Here is a 20298-nt window from a genome sequence, read left to right on the forward strand (position 1 = left end):
TTATCCACACGCTTGGTCAGTTCCACTACTACTCCAGTTCTGTCTCTCACAATTTCATTTCTCAATCTATCTAATCTTGTCACTCCTAACATACTCCTCAAAAACTTCATCAGGCTCCAAGTCTCTGCACCATACAACACAGTCGGCACAATCACATTCTCATACAGTCCTCTCTTAACATCCATACTCATACTCTTGTTGCTCATCACTCTCCTCAGAGCACCCAAAACCTTGCTTGGAAATATAAAATTTAAAATAGATTAAATGGTTGTATTTATTCTGTCCTAAAGTTATTCCTCATTTAACTTCGCAATATTTGTTTTTTCCATTCCAAAGTCACTGAATTTTTGCGTTATAATATGAATTTTATTGACTCATTCAATGCCATAATGTACAAATATGTTTTCAGAGGTGGGTAGTAGCAGAGTACATTTACAGTTACATTTACTCGAATAAGTTATGGGAAATTTTGTACTTTTAGGAATATTTCTAAATCCCTATACTTTTACTTGAATAAATTTGTGAAGAAAAAAACAGTACTTTTACTCTGCTACATTAGGCAACATTGAAGTCGTTACTTAATAAATCCCCTCCACGTATGTACGCGTCTGTCTGTCTCCGCTAAGGGACATTTATTTTGACGCAGAAACGGCGTCAGGCTCTACGATGTTTAACCAATCAAACGTAGCAGCCTCGTGACGTGACCATATTCAACTGATGAAACAGATGAAAAATGTCGTTTAGCAATACCAACCATGAAAACACAGGCGAGAAGGAACACCCCTGGCCTCACATCAAAAGCATGTGCCAAACACCAGATACAATATGCAATGTCTACTTTGATTGCCTAGAGAAACGGAGATTTCTGCATTCAAGAATTCAACCTCGACCTTGAAGGAACATGTAGCAGTAAGACTCCTAAATTCTAATTTTAACTTTGGTTTTATTTGCTATTTATTACTTGCTTGTTTTATTGTTGGTTGACGTTCGGTTACAGCAAACTTGGGTGTTCTGAAAGGTGCTTTGAAGTAAAATGTATTCTTGTTATCCTCAACCATCCAGCGTCTTTGATTTAACCTTCCTGTTTTAAAAAATATTTTTATATTGAATATGAATGTAGGAAGGCTTTTTTACTGTGCTGCATGCGCAGTGCTTATACATTTAGCATGTACATTTAGCCTTACATATACATATATATAAATATTGTTGTTCTTAATTTATTTATTTATTTATACTATTTTTTAAAGCACTTGAATTTACATTGATTATTTTGATCTACTTTTAAATTAAACGTATTTATTGTTGATTGGATGGACTTTGATGATTCGATGATCTGATTGGTTGTTTAAAAAAACAATAAATATGACGTTGCTACAGTTACTTGAGTACTTGAGTAATTTTTTTTCACGAAGTACATTTTTACTTTTACTCAAGTAAGTATTTGGATGACTACTTCTTCTATTTGAGTAATATTATTCTGAAGTAACAGTACTTTTAAGTTCTGGGAAACAAGTATTTTTAAGAAACTTAACAATGTTTGATTGTTGTTTACTAAATAATGGTAATAGATAGAAAAATACTTTTTATTATGAAAGATGAGGATTGAAGCTTTCTGTTGATATGTCCTATGCCTATATAGCTTGGTTGGTTGGTTGCATCCCTTAACCGCTAAGGTTGTAGGGGCCCCCTTTCCTGTGATGTGTCTTGGGCAAGTAGCTACAAAACAACATTTTCTGTGGACGTTCAAAAATGAGTCAAAATGGCCAAAAATGTCCGTCACCGGCTCTCCTAATTTGAGAAGTCGTCTGGCATTGAATGAGATAATTAGTATCAGGGTTGCTACTAACGATTATTATAATCATCTATAAATCGGTCGATTATTTTTTCAATTAATGAATTAATCAGATTTAAAAACAGAATATTCTACGGTTGGTTGGTCGGTTGGTTGGTCGGTTGGTTGGTCGGTTGGTTGGTTAGTTGGTTGGTTGGTTGGTTGGTTGGTTGGTTGGTTGGTTGAATCCCTTAGCCACTAGGGCTGTAGGGGCACCATTTATGTGGTATGTCTTGGGTAAGTACAGCCTGATGGCGCCCATCCCGCTCCAAGCGATCATATGTTTCCACCCAGTCTCGAACTGGGGACCCTTCACGAGACTATAGTATGAAACAAAAAAAATCCAAGTGTTTGTCATAAAGCCTAACAATCAACAAAAATACTTACTAATGTATGTACAAATCAAAATAAATAAGATATTTTTTTACAAGGTGCAAAAAAAACAGAGGCAACATCGGAGGAGAATCCGATCACTTCGTCGGATGTCATCTTACTGTACATTAATTGTTTTGATACGGAAAATTGAGTTGCATTTCTGTTTGTGAAGAATGCTATATAAATAGATTTGGATTTGGATCAATACGATCTTGTGCATCAAATTACAGCACCCTCTGCGGGACCAAACTACTACTACAAGTTTGTTGTCGGATCAAGAGAAAGTTCAATGCACTCACTCATTTGCATCTAATTAATGTGCCGAGTGCTGCATAAATCGTATGCCACAATGAATAAATGATGAAATCCACTGCCAACTCTTTTAACAGTTGATGTTATTGATTTGTTGTTGCAGCCCTAATTGGTACGTATATAACATATTACTGTGCTGAAGGTCACCAGATGCAAAGTCAGGCATGTAGTTCACATTCCTTATGGCAGTGGGTGATGGTGAGTTCAAGGATTGTGATTTCTGGCACACCTCAGTCCCAAACAATAGAATTAGTGATAGTATTGGCAAGGTAACCGCATGAACTTTGTTCATAGTGAAGGATTACATATCAATTTATGCTCTTATTCAAAAGGAACAGGGCATAGACTTCATTTATAAATTAGAGTAAGCCAAGAAAACGTTTTCTATGCTACAGTTTGTGTATTGCTTTCTTGCTCTGCCGATCAAATAATGCATAAGATGAAAGTTTAGTCGTAAATCTGACTGTGCTTCACCAGACACGCACCTCACCACACATCACTGCACTCAGGTGAACTTGTAGCGTTTCCTTTTCTCTGGTTATCACACAAAGCAGCTTTTGTGTAAAATAAGGCATTACACTTTATTATTGATTTTTCTTTTCTTCACTTTTTGTCCTTGCCTAAAAATGATGAAATGGAGCTTCCAAATTCACATTGGAAGGGGGTCAAAGACTATTTAGCATTTAATGTTATGTATCTCTCGTAAATTTACAATCTAGGTCGCTGATCCCATTAAGCCTTCTGGACTGTTTTCACCTCCATAATGAGAAATCTCAAATTAGACTAGATGGAAAATTGCTGGCAAAGGTCCGGCATGAGCTCGCAATGAGACTACTATATGATGGATAACTCTTATCTGCATACTCAAGATTGCTGTTATGACCTATTTTTACATATTTCACGTGAGATTACAATGTAGGCCATGACGCATTGGTTTAAGTATTTAAACTATCTGTTCGTGTACTGTGTCTTGGCTCGACTGAGGCCTTGAGTTGTAAATTAGCAAGAAGCAATAAAGTATTTGCGTGGCGCCTCTGTTTCATGACCCGTCTTTGAACTATGGTAAATTGTAATGTCCCTATCAAATAAATGCAGGAGGTAAAATACGAGCACTCAGGAGAGTAAGCAACGACGATCTGATTTCGATATAAGGAATAATAGCAAAGGAAAATGTTTTCTCAGCATCATTTTTTATTGCGCATTAGCGGTATCATATTTGGTAACAAACATCCGTGGCTGGCACAAGTCTCTGTAACTCAAGCAAGGTTGTTGCATCAAAAAATGGTCAGTTGAACTACTGTGGGCAAGAATTCAACCGATTCTATTCTATATCCAAACTTCTCTATATGATCCTGAAAAGATAATCAACAGACACTTGATGTCCCCATCATAGCATTTGCTGTGTACTGTCTGCTGCAGAATACGATGCACGATACCTGAATATCAATGAAAATACAAAGCTCTGTATTGTTATCATTTGAAATAAAATGTATAGACTTAAATCACACACATTTCTCAAATACACCTTAACTGTGTTCAACCTTCTGCACCACGACTTATACTCTTTTTTAGCTTGTCTTCTTCCCCTCCAAAGTATTGGGTGTGCCCAAGGATCATCCTGGATTTCCTTTAACTCTCTCATACTGATCAATTTTTTATGCTACCAGTTCCTATTGCATTTACAGTGGTACCTTTACTTACAAATGTCTCTACATACGAAAGTCTCATGTTACAAAGTAACTGAACGTAAAAATATTGCCTTCAGTTACAAAGGTGTTTCAGGATACGAAGACAAAAATACAATTCAGTACACGTTGCTTTTTGCCGCTCCTACAGTTTCCCAAACATAAACAAAATCTGCCTGGCAAACTAGTGTGTTCCCAGCATGCTCTTCGTGTCACCCTGACAGTTCAGATTTCAGAGATGAGGAGGAGGAGGGTTTCTGGCATGAGAGCAGGGAGTAAGACGCAGCCATCATTCTATAGGAAAAAATTGAAGACATTTTAGCAAAATTCCATGAAGTATCAGATTTTTTGGAAAGGAATCACCCGGAAAAAGTGTTGAAAAGCTATCTTTATTTTTGCCTCGAGACATTCTAACAGATTATTAAAGCCGGCAAAAGCAGACGTCATTGGATCAGTTCTTCAAGGAACGCAAAAAGGTATATGACTATTTTTATTTTTTGCCTTTATTCTTTGTTTTTTCAAGTTATGTGCCTCTCTTTTTATGTCTATAGTTGGGTAATCTATTCTTAACATGTATTTGTTTTATGTTCTGATGCTTTTTTATAACTTTAAATAAAATCATAGTGTACTTTTGCAGCGCTTGGAACGGGTTGGCGCATTTACAATCTAAATGCATCTCTACTCACAAAGTTTACAGGTTACGACGTTAATCCCACAACAAATTAAATTCGTAAGTAGAGTTACCACTGTGCAAAGAGATGGAGGTGAACCTCCGGCGACAAAATAAGGAAAAAATCTATTTGACAAATGTAGTGGCAGCCAATGCAGTTTGATGCTCTTTAATCTGCAACGAGGTGCGTTCCAGATATCGTGTAAATGAGATAAGAGGGCACCGTGATCGGTCGGCTGCAGTTAGTTCCGGGTGAATACACTCTGTCTTCGTAGATAGCTGTAAATTGCACTAAAAAAGATGAAGAGCGGAGAAGGAGGAGCCCCGGTAGGAATCGGTGTGTGTTTGTGTGTGTGAGAGGTGTAGGGTGTTAAATTACAGCCACACTGGTGTCCCTGGAGAAATGACTTCAACGGTGGTCACTGGCACCGTCCAGTTGGAGGCGAGCGCTAAATGTGGCGGCAGCAGATGTTCGCATGAGTGCAACTTAGTGTGTTGCTGAAAACGCTGACTGCAGGCTGCTAATGTGGCACCTTTCTCTCCTCTTGTTTTATTCAAAGAGTCTAAGCGGTGGGGGAAATCACAGAAGTGGAAGAATAAAAACAAAGGGGGGCGCTGGTATTAGAAGGCACGCTCATGCATTATCGGCATTTAGCCTTAAAGGTATTCAAAAAAATGTAAGGGAATGAAATATGGATTTTGCATAAAATCAATAGATATTTCATCGGTATATTCAAATTATTTACAGAGATTACGCATTTTTAAGACTGCATGTCTTGTCTTTGTCATCCTGATCTGTGACATCATCTGAGGAACACCAGCACACCTAGTAAGCCGGTCACCATATTGTTATACGTCTTGATTAGTCAAATAGGTTATGAGTCTTTGAAGACAAGTTTCAGTAGTTTTTGTGGGGAATGCCTAGGTGTTGTGTCGCTGGTGGTTGTAGTAATGACACAACAAAGGGTGAGCAGCCAAAAAAGGGCTTACTGGAAAAAAAAGAGAGATAACAGGGGCTAACTGGGGGCAATGAACAAAAGTCAGCCGTAGCCTTTGTGGAAAAACACGTAGCTGGCCGACCCAAAAACATGCAGTGAGCCAGGCTTACCGGGAACCGACAACAAAAAGTGGCAACAGCAATGCCGACAAACATCAAGCCGACCGAGAAGAACAAACTAAGGAACATGGCAAAACTGGCATTAACGCTAGGCTAGCAAATTATAAAACATGCGGTAAGCAGCCAGATTAACCGGGAACCAATAACAAAAAGCGGCAACGACTAGGCTGACAAACGCAAACCCAGCCAGGTATAAACCAAAGGTCTGGGCAAAACCGGCCCAACACATGCCTAACCTGCCAATTAAAACATGGGGGGCAGCCAATGAGCACCAACAGGGAGCAAACAAAACAGGACAGCCCTCGGCAGCCCCTACGTTAACAACAAAAATCATACCAACCGCGACACACGTGTTGAAAATCACAAACAAAAGCCACATTTGATTACCTTAGAGAAAGCGAGGGCAAACAAGGAACGCACCTTGTAACAGCGGCACAACAGCTCAAGAGGAGGCAAGCCAAATGGGACAACTTTAAGACTACATATTACAATTCCCCCGGTATGAAGAAAATTGTGCAAAATATTTACCTAATCGTGGGGAGAAACACTACACGTTCAGTGCCTAATTTTTAAAAAAAAACAGTTGGGAATGCAGTATTAACCTGGTTATCATGTTTCATGGGGGGCAGAACCCTCTGCAAAACTAGAAAATCCGCAAAGTTGCAGTTATTGTGTTTTACAATTGTAACAAAATAACAACAATAGATCTAAAATTGAAAACACAGAATTGCTGTTGAATGAATGGTCTTTATATTTTTTATAAAAAAGTTCAACAAAATTGAAGGGCTTTTCCTTTCAGTGTAAGAAAGAGTCTAAAGAGCGGCTGGCTAGGTACTTGCTAGGATTGGGTATCCTCCAATTGAGCCAGCTCTCCGTGATAATTAAAATACAACCGTCCCGAATGTGATCTTGGTGGAAAATAATTGTTGTAGCTCAATGTCATCCATTTCCTGGGTAATGGATCTGGCTATGGTGAGATACAGGCCCGTTACGTAGCTGGAATAGTAGGCTGGACCCGCAGCACCAGTATTGCTTTCTCTCCCGACGCTGTCTCAGTCCCTTCTCGGAACTGATCACAAACCACAGAGCACCCGCTGGTGATCACCATTCCTTTGGGTTCTTCCTCAGAGTCCGATTTAATTGCTAAAAATGTTTTTGAGTAATGAGCCGCTGAAACAGTAGCTGTAACTGTTGCCAACCTTCAGTGTGTTTTAGATGGACTTTGTCCGCCTCGCCCATCCTGGCTGTTTGAAGGACAGCATGCACCAGCCTATCACAGTTGCGCACACATACAGTCACGCCCACCCAACAAATACACACACAACCTGCCCCCGCGATAGCCTTTGCTGTGTGCTGTTTGCTGCAGAACACAACGCACGATACGTTGATATGAATAACAACAAAGACAATTCAATTCAAAATCTGCAAAGTATCGAAACCGCTAAACTTAAACCGTGATACAGTGAGGGATTACTCTACCTCTAAGTGCCTTTCAGGTTGACATTGAATATGGAAAACGTGATTGAAAATCAAAGGAATTATTTGTCAGGACGGGGTGGGAGACGTTTAATAAATCACGACTGGGTTCTCCCGCCTGGCTGTGTTAAAAGCAACGGTCGAATTTTTAAAGGAGTCTGGCGTCAATCTAGCAATCCGATTGCTGGATGTCGTGTCGCCTTGGGAAAGTGCATTAAAAGCAGCCGGTGGATAAGAATAAAAGGTGCTGATGGAGACCATTTCAGTGCAAACAGCGCTGGGCAGAGTGCTTAAATTCTTTTGACGTTGTTGCGAAGAATGAGCAAACGCGGCTTAATTTTGTGGAAAAACAATCGAGTCATCAACTTGGTCACGATATTGGAACGTCATTCATCATTCATTGACGCGTTGTGTAAAATACTTTCGCAGTAATTTTCTTGACTTGTAGACAAAACATGTATCTTCTTTGGCTGGAGATGTGCAGTCTTAAAGTTGACTGTGTTCTTAAAGGCCCGATCACACAGCCTTTCACGGGCGTATCGAGGCTGAATCACGGCCAGAAATTTCTGCCCGTGAAGCAGACGCTGTTGGACGCTTTGATATCGCGATACAGACGAGATACAGCCGTGCTTTAAGAAATTCACACGCGGTTGGCCGCGCGAAAAAGTTTTGCGCTGCTCAAAACTTTAGACCACGGGTAACCGCGGGCGGCACACGTGGTACACACGAGGTAAAGACGCGGTACGAACGTGCTAGGACGTGCTACGGCCGCGGCCAAGACGTGGTTACACGCGGGTAGGATGCGAAATTTTAGCGGGTAATCGCGGGTGGAGCACGGTCATAGCACGTTTGTTCTGCGCCTGTATCGCGGTGTTATCACGTGCATTAGCGTGTGTACCGCGTGTAAGCACGGTCAAACGGGATGCAGCCGCGGTTACCCGCAATAAGGACGCGGAACAGTCGCCGGCATCTGTTTCGCGGGCATACCACGGTAAACAGAGGGTTTAGCCAATTTTGCACATTTTCCACCGCGTCTGCTTCACGGGCAGAAATTTCTGGCCGTGATTCAGCCTTGATACGCCCGTGAAAGGCTGTGTGACCAGGCCTTAAGGTGCCTTTTAGTAATGAATGCTGGTATTACACATTAAAGTGACATGTTTTTGTGAGATCGTTCACATTTTCGAAAAAAATGTGACTTCTATGCGTTTCCTGTAGCTTTTAAGTGTCTCTTGTTTAATTACCATCATATACCGCCCGCACGGAAGAGGACACAATGCATTGTCAGCGGAAGTGCTCATGGATGCGAATGCCATAACGTATCTAGCTATTTGAAAGTTATTGTGCTACCCGAGGCTGAAGCGAGTTATACCACCAAATATGAACGAAATCCATAACCTCACATTTCCTCCATTGAATGCTTTCATCGTTTTTGTCCATCGTGGGAACATGCAAACCCACAGGCGGCAGTAGCTCAGGAGGTAGAGCGATCGTTTTAGGATTAAGGGATCCCAGTTCGAATCCCGGCTTGTCCGTGTTACATGTCGAAGTGTCCCCCCAATTGAACCCCCAATTACCCCCAATAAGCAGGTTAGCGCCTTACATGGCTGCACAGATCACGGCCGCTATTGGGAAATGTGAAGCACAATGTAAAGCGCTTTGAGAAGTCATTGACTTGAAAAGCGCTATATAAATGCAGATCATTTCATTTCATTTCCTAAAAGACTTGTAGATCAATAAATCGAAGGTTCGGAAGTTGAAGGAAGCTGAAAACGAATTCCGTCAAGTTTTTATCTGTGTATTTTACTTTGTAATCAATACTATAATAAACCACAACCAAACTCAGTTTTGTTACTGCTGTATTTTCTGTTTTGCCGAAAAATGACCCAAGCACTCTCCCTTCATGTAAATGTCTCCGCTTGCGGCACAAACGTTAACTTCGTATCTAATTTTGGGTGGAATGTAATAGAAAAGTAAGGCATTTGCGGGTGCGCCTCCAGTCGTGTTAAATTCAGAAATAGGACCACCTACGGAGACTGCGCACTTTCACACGTTAGGCCTTATGGGTGTAATAATACGGTAGTTAAATCTTAAAAATGTATTTGAGAAATGATCAAAAATAAATGAACTATCCTACAATTTTTTTTTAAATACTTATCGGTCAAGAAAAGTATTTTACATAAAATGAGCCTCATCTAGAGGGGGCTGACATAACTGTCAGCCATGTTTCTTCTACGGGAACTCCAAAAAGCTTTGCAAAAAGCTTGGAAAAAAAAATAACAATGGTGAACTTTGATCACACTGAGACTCCATGGTTTGTATTCTTGCTTAAGGATTTTAGCACTGTTTTTTTGTTGCTCAATGCAATACTGTGACATCTAGTGTATGAATAAGACAAGATTTCCCTTTAAGAAATACACAGTTAAATAAAGAATGAAAAAATGTCTGTCGGGGGACAGTTTTTCTCAATTTAGGTTTTAAGACATTTTCTTTAACTTTTTTGTGCGATTAGCATTGGCCATTTTGCCACTTACTGAAAATTACATCTCAGTTACTCTGTGTCTCAGGTTTCGATGGATACCTTTATTCGTTTCTGTTTTTAATATTATACACATGGAAAGGAGATTTGCATAGGATGCCAGTTTATTCTTTTGAGTAATTTCCCGTAATTTTGTTCCACTGTTTACATTATTGTCACCATAGGCCAAAAAAGTTACATTTCTTATTTCCACACCTTTAAGGGCAGATCTACTTTTGGTAATTTAAGAGATTTAATTAAATGAAAGGACTCAAGGTAGGGCTTTTAGAACAGATTTGGAATTTGGCATTGTGAAGTTTTTTTGTACGATCCCATTCCATTCTTCTGGCAAGTTCAAAATCCATTGATGTCTTCTCTCCTTATTTTTAGTGTCTACTAAAGTAAAGTTATAATGTGATCTTTTGAGCCGGATCAATCTCAGCTTACCTGTTTTCTGAGTTGGCCGTGACCCGAGCCCCGAGAAGCCGTGATATACCTCCAAGAAGAAAAATGCCGCCCCCCTGAAACGGATTTTTCTATTTATTTTCTATTTCTTGTTTCAGAATTATTTGTGGTCCTCTTCCCATTTTGAATTCCCACCTTCAGTAACGAGTTTTTCCGTCCTTTCCTGACGGTCGGCCTGCACTTTTATCGTGTTGCAGATTGTCAGAGTGAAACACTGTAAGCTGTTTTATTGATCATCAAGCAGGCACGGGATCCCTTGGCAAAGTGCTTTTTTATTCCTATTTGCTGTAATACATTAGTGTTCTTTTTCATTAATGTATACGCCCCTGCCGATATCGGATCAATATGTAATTTATTTGCTTAGGTTTAGACTGCTGGTGAGGAAATTTCTAATTTGACCTGAAGGAGTTTGTGTGGGCTAGAGGGTCGGGATGTTGTTCATACTTCCGATCAATCGTTTTCCCGTGCCTCAAATTTGAAATAAGGACTCTGACCAATTTAAGATAAGAAATGGACTGGTAAGACATCAGCCTCTTAGTGGCAGACTGTTTGGAGTAGTAATTTTCAGCCAAAGGACACTTACATTTTCAAGCACTACATAGTAAATCCATCCATCCATTATCTGCACCGCTTATTCTCAGTAGGGTCGCGGGGGTGCTGGAGCCGATTCCAGCGATCTTCGGGCAGTGGAACTGGATGCCAGCCAGTCGCAGGGCACACGGAGACAGATAACTCACTCGCTCATTCACAATTCGGACCGGCCAAGTAACCTGACATGCATGTTTTGGGAATGTGGGAGGAAACCAGAGTGCCTGGAGGAAACCCACACAGACACGGGGAGAACATGAAAACTCCACATAGGAAGGTTTGATCTCATGACCTCAGAACTGTGCTGCACACGCGCTAACCATTGCGCCGCCATGCTGCCCTACATAGTAAATATTTTTGCCTATTTATTCTGACTATATCTTATTTTCAAAAATGTTAAATATCTCATTATCTCATTAGCTACACCACTTATTCTCAGTAGGGTCGCGGGGGTGCTGGAGCCCATCCCAGCAATCATCGGGCAGTGGGCAGGGGACACCCTGAACTGGTTGCCAGCCAATCGCAGGGCACACGGGGACAGACAACTCACTCGCTCATTCACACCTAGGGACAATTTGGAACGGCCAATCCACCTGACATGCATGTTTTTGGAATGTGGGAGGAAACCGGAGTGTGAAACCCATGCAGGTAAGGGGAGAACATGCAAACTCTGTCCTGAACCCCTGCACCTTGGGGCTGTGTGTTAACCACCCAATCCACCTGAAATGCATGTCTTTGGAATGTGGGAGGGAACCGGAGAGCCCGGAGGAAACCCACGCAAGCACGGGGAGAACATACAAACTCCGCACAGGAAGTCTGGAGCTGGATTTGAACCCACGCAAGAGGTTCCCAAGACATGAACTGTGCCGCCGTGTTAAATATATTTTTTTCTGTTTTACTTTATTTTGATTGTGTTTTACTGTATTATAAACATGTTTTATTTACGATAAAATAGCATTATATATACCTAATATAAATAGATATCTTGCAGGGGAAGAAAAATCATGATACATACCGACACTAATTACTAACTAAGAACAGGTACACAGTAATTATCAGGTTGACGGTTGTCAAAATGATAAGAGCCTAATATCATGTCAGAGTGTTCGACCTGATAAGAAAATTAGAGTCAAACATTAGTCACATGCCTCTACACTAAAATATTCAATCAGCCGACCCTACTTGTTGGAAATATTCCAAACCTTTATGTGTGATGATTTTTTTGATATAGAGGTAGCGATATTTGGTCTCCTTCCGATCAATTTGTCTTGTGTGTGCTTGGGAGAGCTTAAGATCAGTCACATGGCTAAGCAAGCTGTTGTGATTGTATGGGCTATTGCATTTTAGTCAGTACGGTACATAGAATTTAGTTTTGAAATTGCTTTTGTCGTACTCCTGCGTGTATGTTAATGCCAATTTATTTACTATTAACTACTGCTCTGGTTGATTAAGATTGAGAGTCCGCAAACGAGTGTCTTCATCACGACATAATATGTTACTTTTCTGTACTAGACATTTCCCCGATTTTTTTAAACATAAGAAATGTTCGTGAATGGGTTCATTTTTATGGCTGATTTAGCCTGTGGTCTAAAATCTTGTGCCGCTTGTACAAAAACATAGTTGAGTTTCTTCCTTAAATTTGTACATGCGGCTTTAAATCAGTTGCGCTCTGTATTCCGGAATTTAAAGTAAATTAGACAGTTTCCTTTTGATCACCGTTGTTAATGTGGTTGATTATTTTTCTTTTTTTAAGAAAAACAAAATGAAATATCATATTATTATTATTTATTGCTACGAAATTTTACTTTGGACGAAGCAAAAAAAAGGAATAATTTTTTGAAAATATTCATTTATTAGTAAATTATTAAATAGTCATTTGTGATATTTTTTTCATATGTAGTACGCTCCGGACTATAAGGTACATGGAAGGGCTAAGCTTGCATAAAAAAGTGCAGTATTTGCGCATTGATTGATCAGTCAAAGTAGAATATTTCACTGATCACAGTGGCATAAGATTGCATTACATTGGACTTAACGGGAATCAAACCCATATCATAGCTTGGAGTGCATAGATTCCTGTCCACTCCACCATTACAGACGATTCATGAAAAGGCACTAGGTCTTATCTCATAATCACACTATTTTTCAGTCATATTATTGGGCGATCTCCGAGAATATTGTCAGATATTAAACCAGTTTATGGTACAGCCCGCACTCAAAGTCTTTAAAAAGCGCATGAGATTCTGAACTGAATGACGAGAAAGACATTGCGGGAAGTAATCCAGTCATTCTGAACTGGATGAAGAGAATGGCGTTGTGGGAACTCATTCTTTGTCCTGAGAGATATTTTTAAAAAAAACGCATGCCTGCAGGTATTGAAAAATATGTCACATATAATGCTTAATTTGAGCTGAGAAAAAGTGAAACTACAATCTATCTACTCTAATATACCTGGTACTCTGACTAAAAATAATGGGATAAAAAGATGATCAAATGCGTTTTTATATATCACATGCAGTGTTCCCTCTAAGCTGCGCGCGTGCGCAATTGCGCACTGCTCGCAGATACTCAGCGCACAAGAAAATCTAGCCAGTGCACAAAAATGAGGGCTCAAAATTACTAATTAAGAAGCGACTTGAGTCAAAGTTACAGTGCATGAAGCTAAAAATACACGGGTTCCCCTGACGTTGTGTCCTAAATGCGGTGTATTTTGAAGTCAATGTCGAACGAAGTTGAAAAGTAAGGTCAGTAGAGTTTGTCGAGAACCGGCTTCTTCGGCTCGGCTCACTAAAAGGAACCGGCTCTTTCGGGTCCTAAACGACTCTTCGGGTTGTTTCTGCTTCTTTAATCCCAACATGATCAAATATTATGTAAAATTATGCACAAAATGACTTAAAGGTATGGAGGAATAGAACAAAAAAGAAAAAAAATACCAAAATGAAAAAGTAGTGAAAAGCTGAGAAAAAAAGAAACAACAGGAAGAGTAAAAAAGAAGGAAAAATTTAGAAAAAAGCCAGAAAAAAACAAAAGAAAGAAATGTAAGAAAAAAGTAAATAGAAAACAAAAAGAAAAAAGTAACATCTTGGAAAAAATTAACACAGTGAGATTTTTTTAAAGGAATTAAAAAAAAAGTAGAAAAAAAAACGGAAAAAAAGAAGAAAAAGTTTGTGTTGCATTCAAATAATTTCCAATTATATCAAGTGAATCTTGTTGCCAACATTGTACTTCCACTAAAAAATGTGATTAAGTACAGTCCTGTATCTTACAACCGACTAAATAAGCCCCCAAAAATGTCAATATTATGCGACAAAATATATCAGGAAATAAAAAGAAATGGATATCTTGTGAAAGAATTGTAAGAACAAACGACGTTTGTAGGTCTGTACAACCTTTGCAATAGTACATGAGTCAATTCATTCAAAAGAGAAAATTAATTTTTCATTGTCGGAAACTCAGAAAAATGTAACGTGATGTCAAGTTTTGGACATGTTTGATAATTAATTATCTTGCCACACTTGGGATTATGGTTGCTCACTCTTGTTTCAAGCGTCGCTCACCGACTTTGTGTGAACGCTCAGACCCGTGGAAAATTACAGGGAACATTGATCACATGTATTTGTGCTGAATTACCGCATAGGATCCGGTACTTTCCTCGCGGTGATCCAGGTACAATCCCCATTGCATTGATTATTATGCAATTGTGAACAACCATGCATGTCTCTGGTGGACTAGTGGTTAGGATTCAGTGCTTTTATCATTACTTTTCACTTTGAACCCCATTGCCACTGTTATGCAAATTTGGTCAGCGTTATCAATTAATGACTGAAATATAATTGAACAAAATTGATAATAAAATTCTATTTCTGCATATAAAGCAGACTGGATAAGGTGCACATTTAAATTTCTGACCAGTTTGGGTGCGCCCTATAGTTTGGAGAAGCACGCAAATGTGACACGATACACTTGGTGCAAAACACAACTTTTGAGCTTGGAAAATTGATTTCCTGTCTCCTGCTTTGTCTCACCGGACCCCCCCTGCAGCTATTCATGGTGGACAACGCGGCGGACGACTGGAGGATAGCCATGACCTACGAGCGCATCTTCTTCATCTGCTTGGAAATCCTGGTATGCGCTATCCACCCCATCCCAGGCAACTACACCTTCACCTGGAACGCCCGCCTGGCTTATTCATACACGCCATCGCAGACGGATGCCGACGTGGACATCATTTTGTCCATCCCCATGTTCTTGCGGCTGTACCTCATCGCCCGAGTCATGCTGCTGCACAGCAAACTGTTCACCGACGCCTCGTCGCGAAGTATCGGGGCGCTCAATAAGATCAATTTCAACACCCGCTTTGTTATGAAGACACTCATGACAATCTGCCCCGGGACGGTGCTGCTGGTCTTCACCATCTCGCTGTGGATCATCGCCGCGTGGACCGTCAGAGCTTGCGAAAGGTAATGCTTGTTTTTCCTTTTTTTTCCCCTGTTTTTTTTTTCGCTCACGCGATGCTGCTGCGCCTCTCAGCATCAAACATAGATAAGGCACAAAAATAGATCACCTCCGAGCATCCTAGAGCTCAATTAGCATTCGGCAACATTTGAGTCTGAAAAGTGGAACCTTTCGTTCCGTTTGAGCTATTTCATAATTTAGAAATGTTATGAGAGTGTGACGGGTAAGGTTAAGCTCAGACTCAAACCTTGAACTTCAAAAGCAGGAGGTGCTAAGTACTACTCGCTGCAATTTGTCAAAAGATTTTCCGGGTAGAAGAAAAAACACTATTACTCACACCAAAATGGATTTATTTAAGATTCAAAATTTTCTTTATTGTAAATAACATAAAATGCCAATGACATTTTCTTTGCAGTCTCTGTGTTCAAGTTAATATTTACAGGGGGATTTCAATTTTATTTGTTTGTTTTCACTTAAAATACACTCTATACTGTCAGTATTGTATTTAAAAAGAACTCTTTAAATAACTGTCAAGACCCGGAACGGGAGGAGAACCCAAATGCGTGACGTTTGTCACACAAGCTTTTATTTTAGGGAAAATGGGGCAGTCATGCACGTTAACCCAAAAGCCAGGGATTCGGCGATTGTTGGGTGGAAGACGTAAGGCAGCAGTCTGGCGTGGAATGACAAGAAGCCAGAGGCCGACGAGATCGATACCAATTGCTCGAGCAGATATCTGACAGATGTGCGATACCGGACAGGACGGGACAGACAGGATTGATATCAAAACTGGATGTCGAAATTGAACAGGAGAAAATAGACGGGAAAGAAACTGGAGATCGATATTAAACAGGACAAAATAGGCGGGAACATTATCGGACAGGAAACACGGGCAGGGAACGGGACCGAGTCAAAACCCACGTCCTGCGGGGCAAAGGTTCGTTGACGGACTGACAAAAGGTGGGTGAGAGCACTGAGCTTAAATAGAAGGGAAGCCAATGTGTCAACGAGCCGCAGCTGGCGCCACATGGGCGAGGCCAATTGGGCGCCATGGCAACCGTGACAATAACTTGTCACTTTATTGGGTAGTGTAACCATAAACAAGTGCTACAAAGCACAAGGAAGAATACAAACGAAACATACAGTGTCAAATTGTACAAATCACACAATTTTTCTTCTTACATTTTTGTACAGCCTTTATAAGTTTTCTGGGTGTACCCGTAGCAGCAAGATGGCAGACAATTGTGCCAACTCCTTCCAGGCGACCCTGATATTATATAAAATGCACACAAATTTTTCGGCCCACTCGTATTTTTTAAATGCACGTTTGTATAATAGGTTACGTATTTTTGATTATTATCTAAATCTAAATTATTTGTCAGGATCAGAACGGAAACAGGACCCACTTGTGTGATGTCTACCACAAGTTTTATTGAAGGATCCAGTGTTCGCTGGGCGCGGGAAGCAAGTCACTCTCGTACTCAGATTGTGATCCGAACTCGGAAGTGGATCTTCGTAGCGAGCAATGGCGGTGTCAGGGGCGGAAAACTGGTCGGTAGCCGGGACTGGGAGAGCAAGACGTGGTCGGGGTCGGGAACGAGTCGTAAGCCAGAACGGGAGAGTAGACGTAGTCGGGAACAAAAAGGGGTCGTAAGTCGGGACGGGAGAGCAGACGTGGTCAGGATCCAAACAGGCTGTAGCCGGAGACAAATGGGAGCAAAAACGGGACAAGCGGGAGTCAGAAAAAGGCTTGCCTAGTAAACACGGAGATTCGCAGACGGACTGACCACAGGGGATTGACAGGACTGGGTTCAAATATTGACAGGGAGCCAATTAGAGCCCGTTGGCGCCAAATGAGCGGGCACAGCCGAGTCACATCAGTAATCATGACATTGTTTTTTTTTTTTAACGAATAAGGTTTTTTTCTCATCTCATCTCATTAGCCGTACCGCTTATCCTCATTAGGGTCGCGGGGGGGCTGGAGCCCATCCCAGCCATCTTCGGGCAGTGGGCAGGGGACACCCTGAACTGGTTGCCAGCCAATCGCAGGGCACACGGGGACAGACAACTCATTCGCTCATTCACACCTAGGGACAATTTGGACTGGCCAATTCACCTGAAATGCATGTTTTTGGAACGTGGGAGGAAACCGGAGTGCCCGGAGGAAACCCACGCAAGCACGGGGAGAACATACAAACTCCGCACAGAAAGTCTGGAGCTGGATTTGAACCCACGACAGGTTCCCATGACATGAACTGTGCCGCACAAGCGCTAACCACTGCGCCGCCGTGCTGCCCATAAGGTTTTTTTACGCTGAGAAAATGCTTGATTTAGAAAAATGCTTTGAATAAAGTAAAAAAAGATAAAGTAGTAAAAATAAATCAGTTTAGTAAAATATGAAGTTTTAATACCTAAATTGAGAAAAAGTATCCCCCGACAGAACAAGTAGATTTATTTTATTTTTACTTCTTTATTGAAATGTGTATTTCTTAAAGGGACATTGTGTATTATTTTTCTACTAGATGTTGCTGTATTGTGCCATGCAATTAAAAATGAGTGCTTAAATGTCAAAGGAAGAACACAAACTACGAAGACTTAAAGCGACCAAACCACACCATCTTTGTTCTCTTTCTTTGCCAAGCCCTTTGTTATCTTTTTGGTTTTTAGAGTACCTGTAGCAGCAACATGACGGACAATTGTGTAAGCTCCCTCTAGGTTAGGCACACAGTTCATATATTTTTGCTTATTATTCAAACCAATATTTTTGTTGTTGTTGTATTTTTTATGAATAACGTACTTTTACCTCTCGGAAGGGCTCAATAATAAGCAGTGTCATAAGATATTGAACAGACCAAAATAAATGTCATCGATATGTGTTTTTCACTTGACTGCGACAATTTGTTACTATTCATGTATGGTGTTTTATGTGAGTTGTAACTACCACTGTGGCCAAAACATTCCTACCTAAAATGTAGCAATATTGGCCATGATGATAAATGGACCAGCTGATGATTGATGCCAACATACTAAAGGATATCGGTCCTTTTTTGATAATATTTTATCAGATAATCAATCTATTTAATCTACTATACCCAAGTTTTCATAATAAAATTGCCTTCATATTTCACACATTAGGTCTAAATATTGGCCATCACCCTCTCAAATGCTAATAATTGGTACTGGTAACTGGTATTGGGCTTGAATTTCAATATCATGATAATCACAAATGCGTTTTTATTGTTTGTCCCTGACAGGGATGTGATCTTACAATTTTGCTACAATCCTTATGGAGAGAGAGGGAGAGAAAGAGAGAGGGAAAGGTAGAGAGGAGGGCAAGGCAGAGAGCGCAAGAAAAAGAGAGACAGACAGACAGACCAACAGACAGACAGACAGACTGACTGAGAAAGACTGACTGACTGACTCACTGACTGACTGCAACAGACAGACAGACACACAGACACACAGAGACAGACAGATTTCCTTATTTTTTTAGTTTTGTTTCATATTTCTGCTGTTTTTCAATGTTGTTGTTGTTTCTTTTATCAGTAAGATTTAATATTATAGCATTGACTGTGAATGTGTATTAAAAATGATAATACCACTAATACTCTCAATCACCTCTTATCAGAAAAGTGATAAAGCATGTAATCTAATTTCAAATTCCTGTTTTGTATTATCAATTAAATTACTAGGGACGGGCGCGTGACGACTCCAGGTATGATATCAGGCTGATGATGTAAAGCATTTTGCTTTTGTCTGGGGCGCGGGTTTAGCAATTTAGTAAATTTGTCTCATAATATAAGGTGTGGCTCTTTCCCAAAATAAAATTAATATATTTTGCTTTTATGGCTCTTTGAGTCAAAAAGGTTCCCGACTCCTGATGTAAAGGTATCCTTTCACACAACGGCTATTGACACCGGTATCGGCTACCGATCATGTAGGCGTGTAATAGGGAACTTAAAAGAACGTATGGCTCTCGACCAACCATCAAGAGGATTACAGTACACTAACACTGGAATTAATTGTATACAATTGCAAGAAAATTTGAAGCCTTGAGGTCTAATTATTTGTTTTTCTGGAATGTTATGTACTAAAGGTACTAGTAACATTGGTATTGGTCAGGTAATTTTCACCTAAATTTCATCCCTCATCTTGCCACCTTCTCTTTATACCGCAGATACCACGACAGCCAGGACACCAACAGTAACTTTCTCGGGGCCATGTGGTTGATCTCCATCACATTTCTCACCATCGGATACGGAGACATGGTCCCAAACACATACTGTGGGAAGGGAGTCTGCCTCCTGACGGGCATTATGGTAAGAATATTGTTATGATGCTTTCCTACAACGTCTGGGGGAAATGTGTGTTCCAAAAGGGTTTGGTGATTTAAGCTCTTCCATTGCCAGCTTTTATGGATTTAGCTTTGAGCACCGGGGAACAGGAAAGTGCCCTCCTTTAACTTCTGGGACACATTTAGAAACCCACTTTGCTCTGAAAGAACAATTCAGCAGTCTGGCTTAAGCGTTGATTGATGTAATACGCAACATTTATTGGATTGCCTACAGTATGTGGTAGGTTTGTTGTTTATTAGTTGTATGAATTGATGGCAAGGGGTTAAAGAAAACATCATTAGCAGGGTTGCGTAGGGTTACTTTAACTTGATTACTTTCAATTACTTTTGGATTACTCCAATACCAAATATTCTAATAAAAGACAAAAAACTAAATATGAATAAAAGTATGACTCACTGGAAAATTGGTGTGAGAAATAAAAAGTTAAAAAAAAAAAAAAAAGTATGACTCACAA

General features: G+C 40.3%; 1 protein-coding gene across 1 annotated transcript in view; it reads left to right on the forward strand.

Annotated features, from left to right (window-relative positions):
* The window catches only part of kcnn2 (potassium calcium-activated channel subfamily N member 2), a 78093-nt gene that overhangs the window by 25354 nt on the left and 32441 nt on the right, over positions 1–20298 (forward strand). The window contains exons 3-4 of the mRNA XM_088319720.1: positions 15076–15494; positions 19667–19808. Of these exons, the coding sequence (XP_088175846.1) occupies positions 15076–15494; positions 19667–19808 (561 nt within the window). The remainder of the gene's footprint in view (positions 1–15075; positions 15495–19666; positions 19809–20298) is intronic.

The sequence above is a fragment of the Urocampus carinirostris genome, chromosome 16 (genome assembly GCF_059441175.1).
Source record: "Urocampus carinirostris isolate Australia breed hairy pipefish chromosome 16, RoL_Ucar_1.0, whole genome shotgun sequence".
Lineage (NCBI taxonomy): Eukaryota > Metazoa > Chordata > Actinopteri > Syngnathiformes > Syngnathidae > Urocampus > Urocampus carinirostris.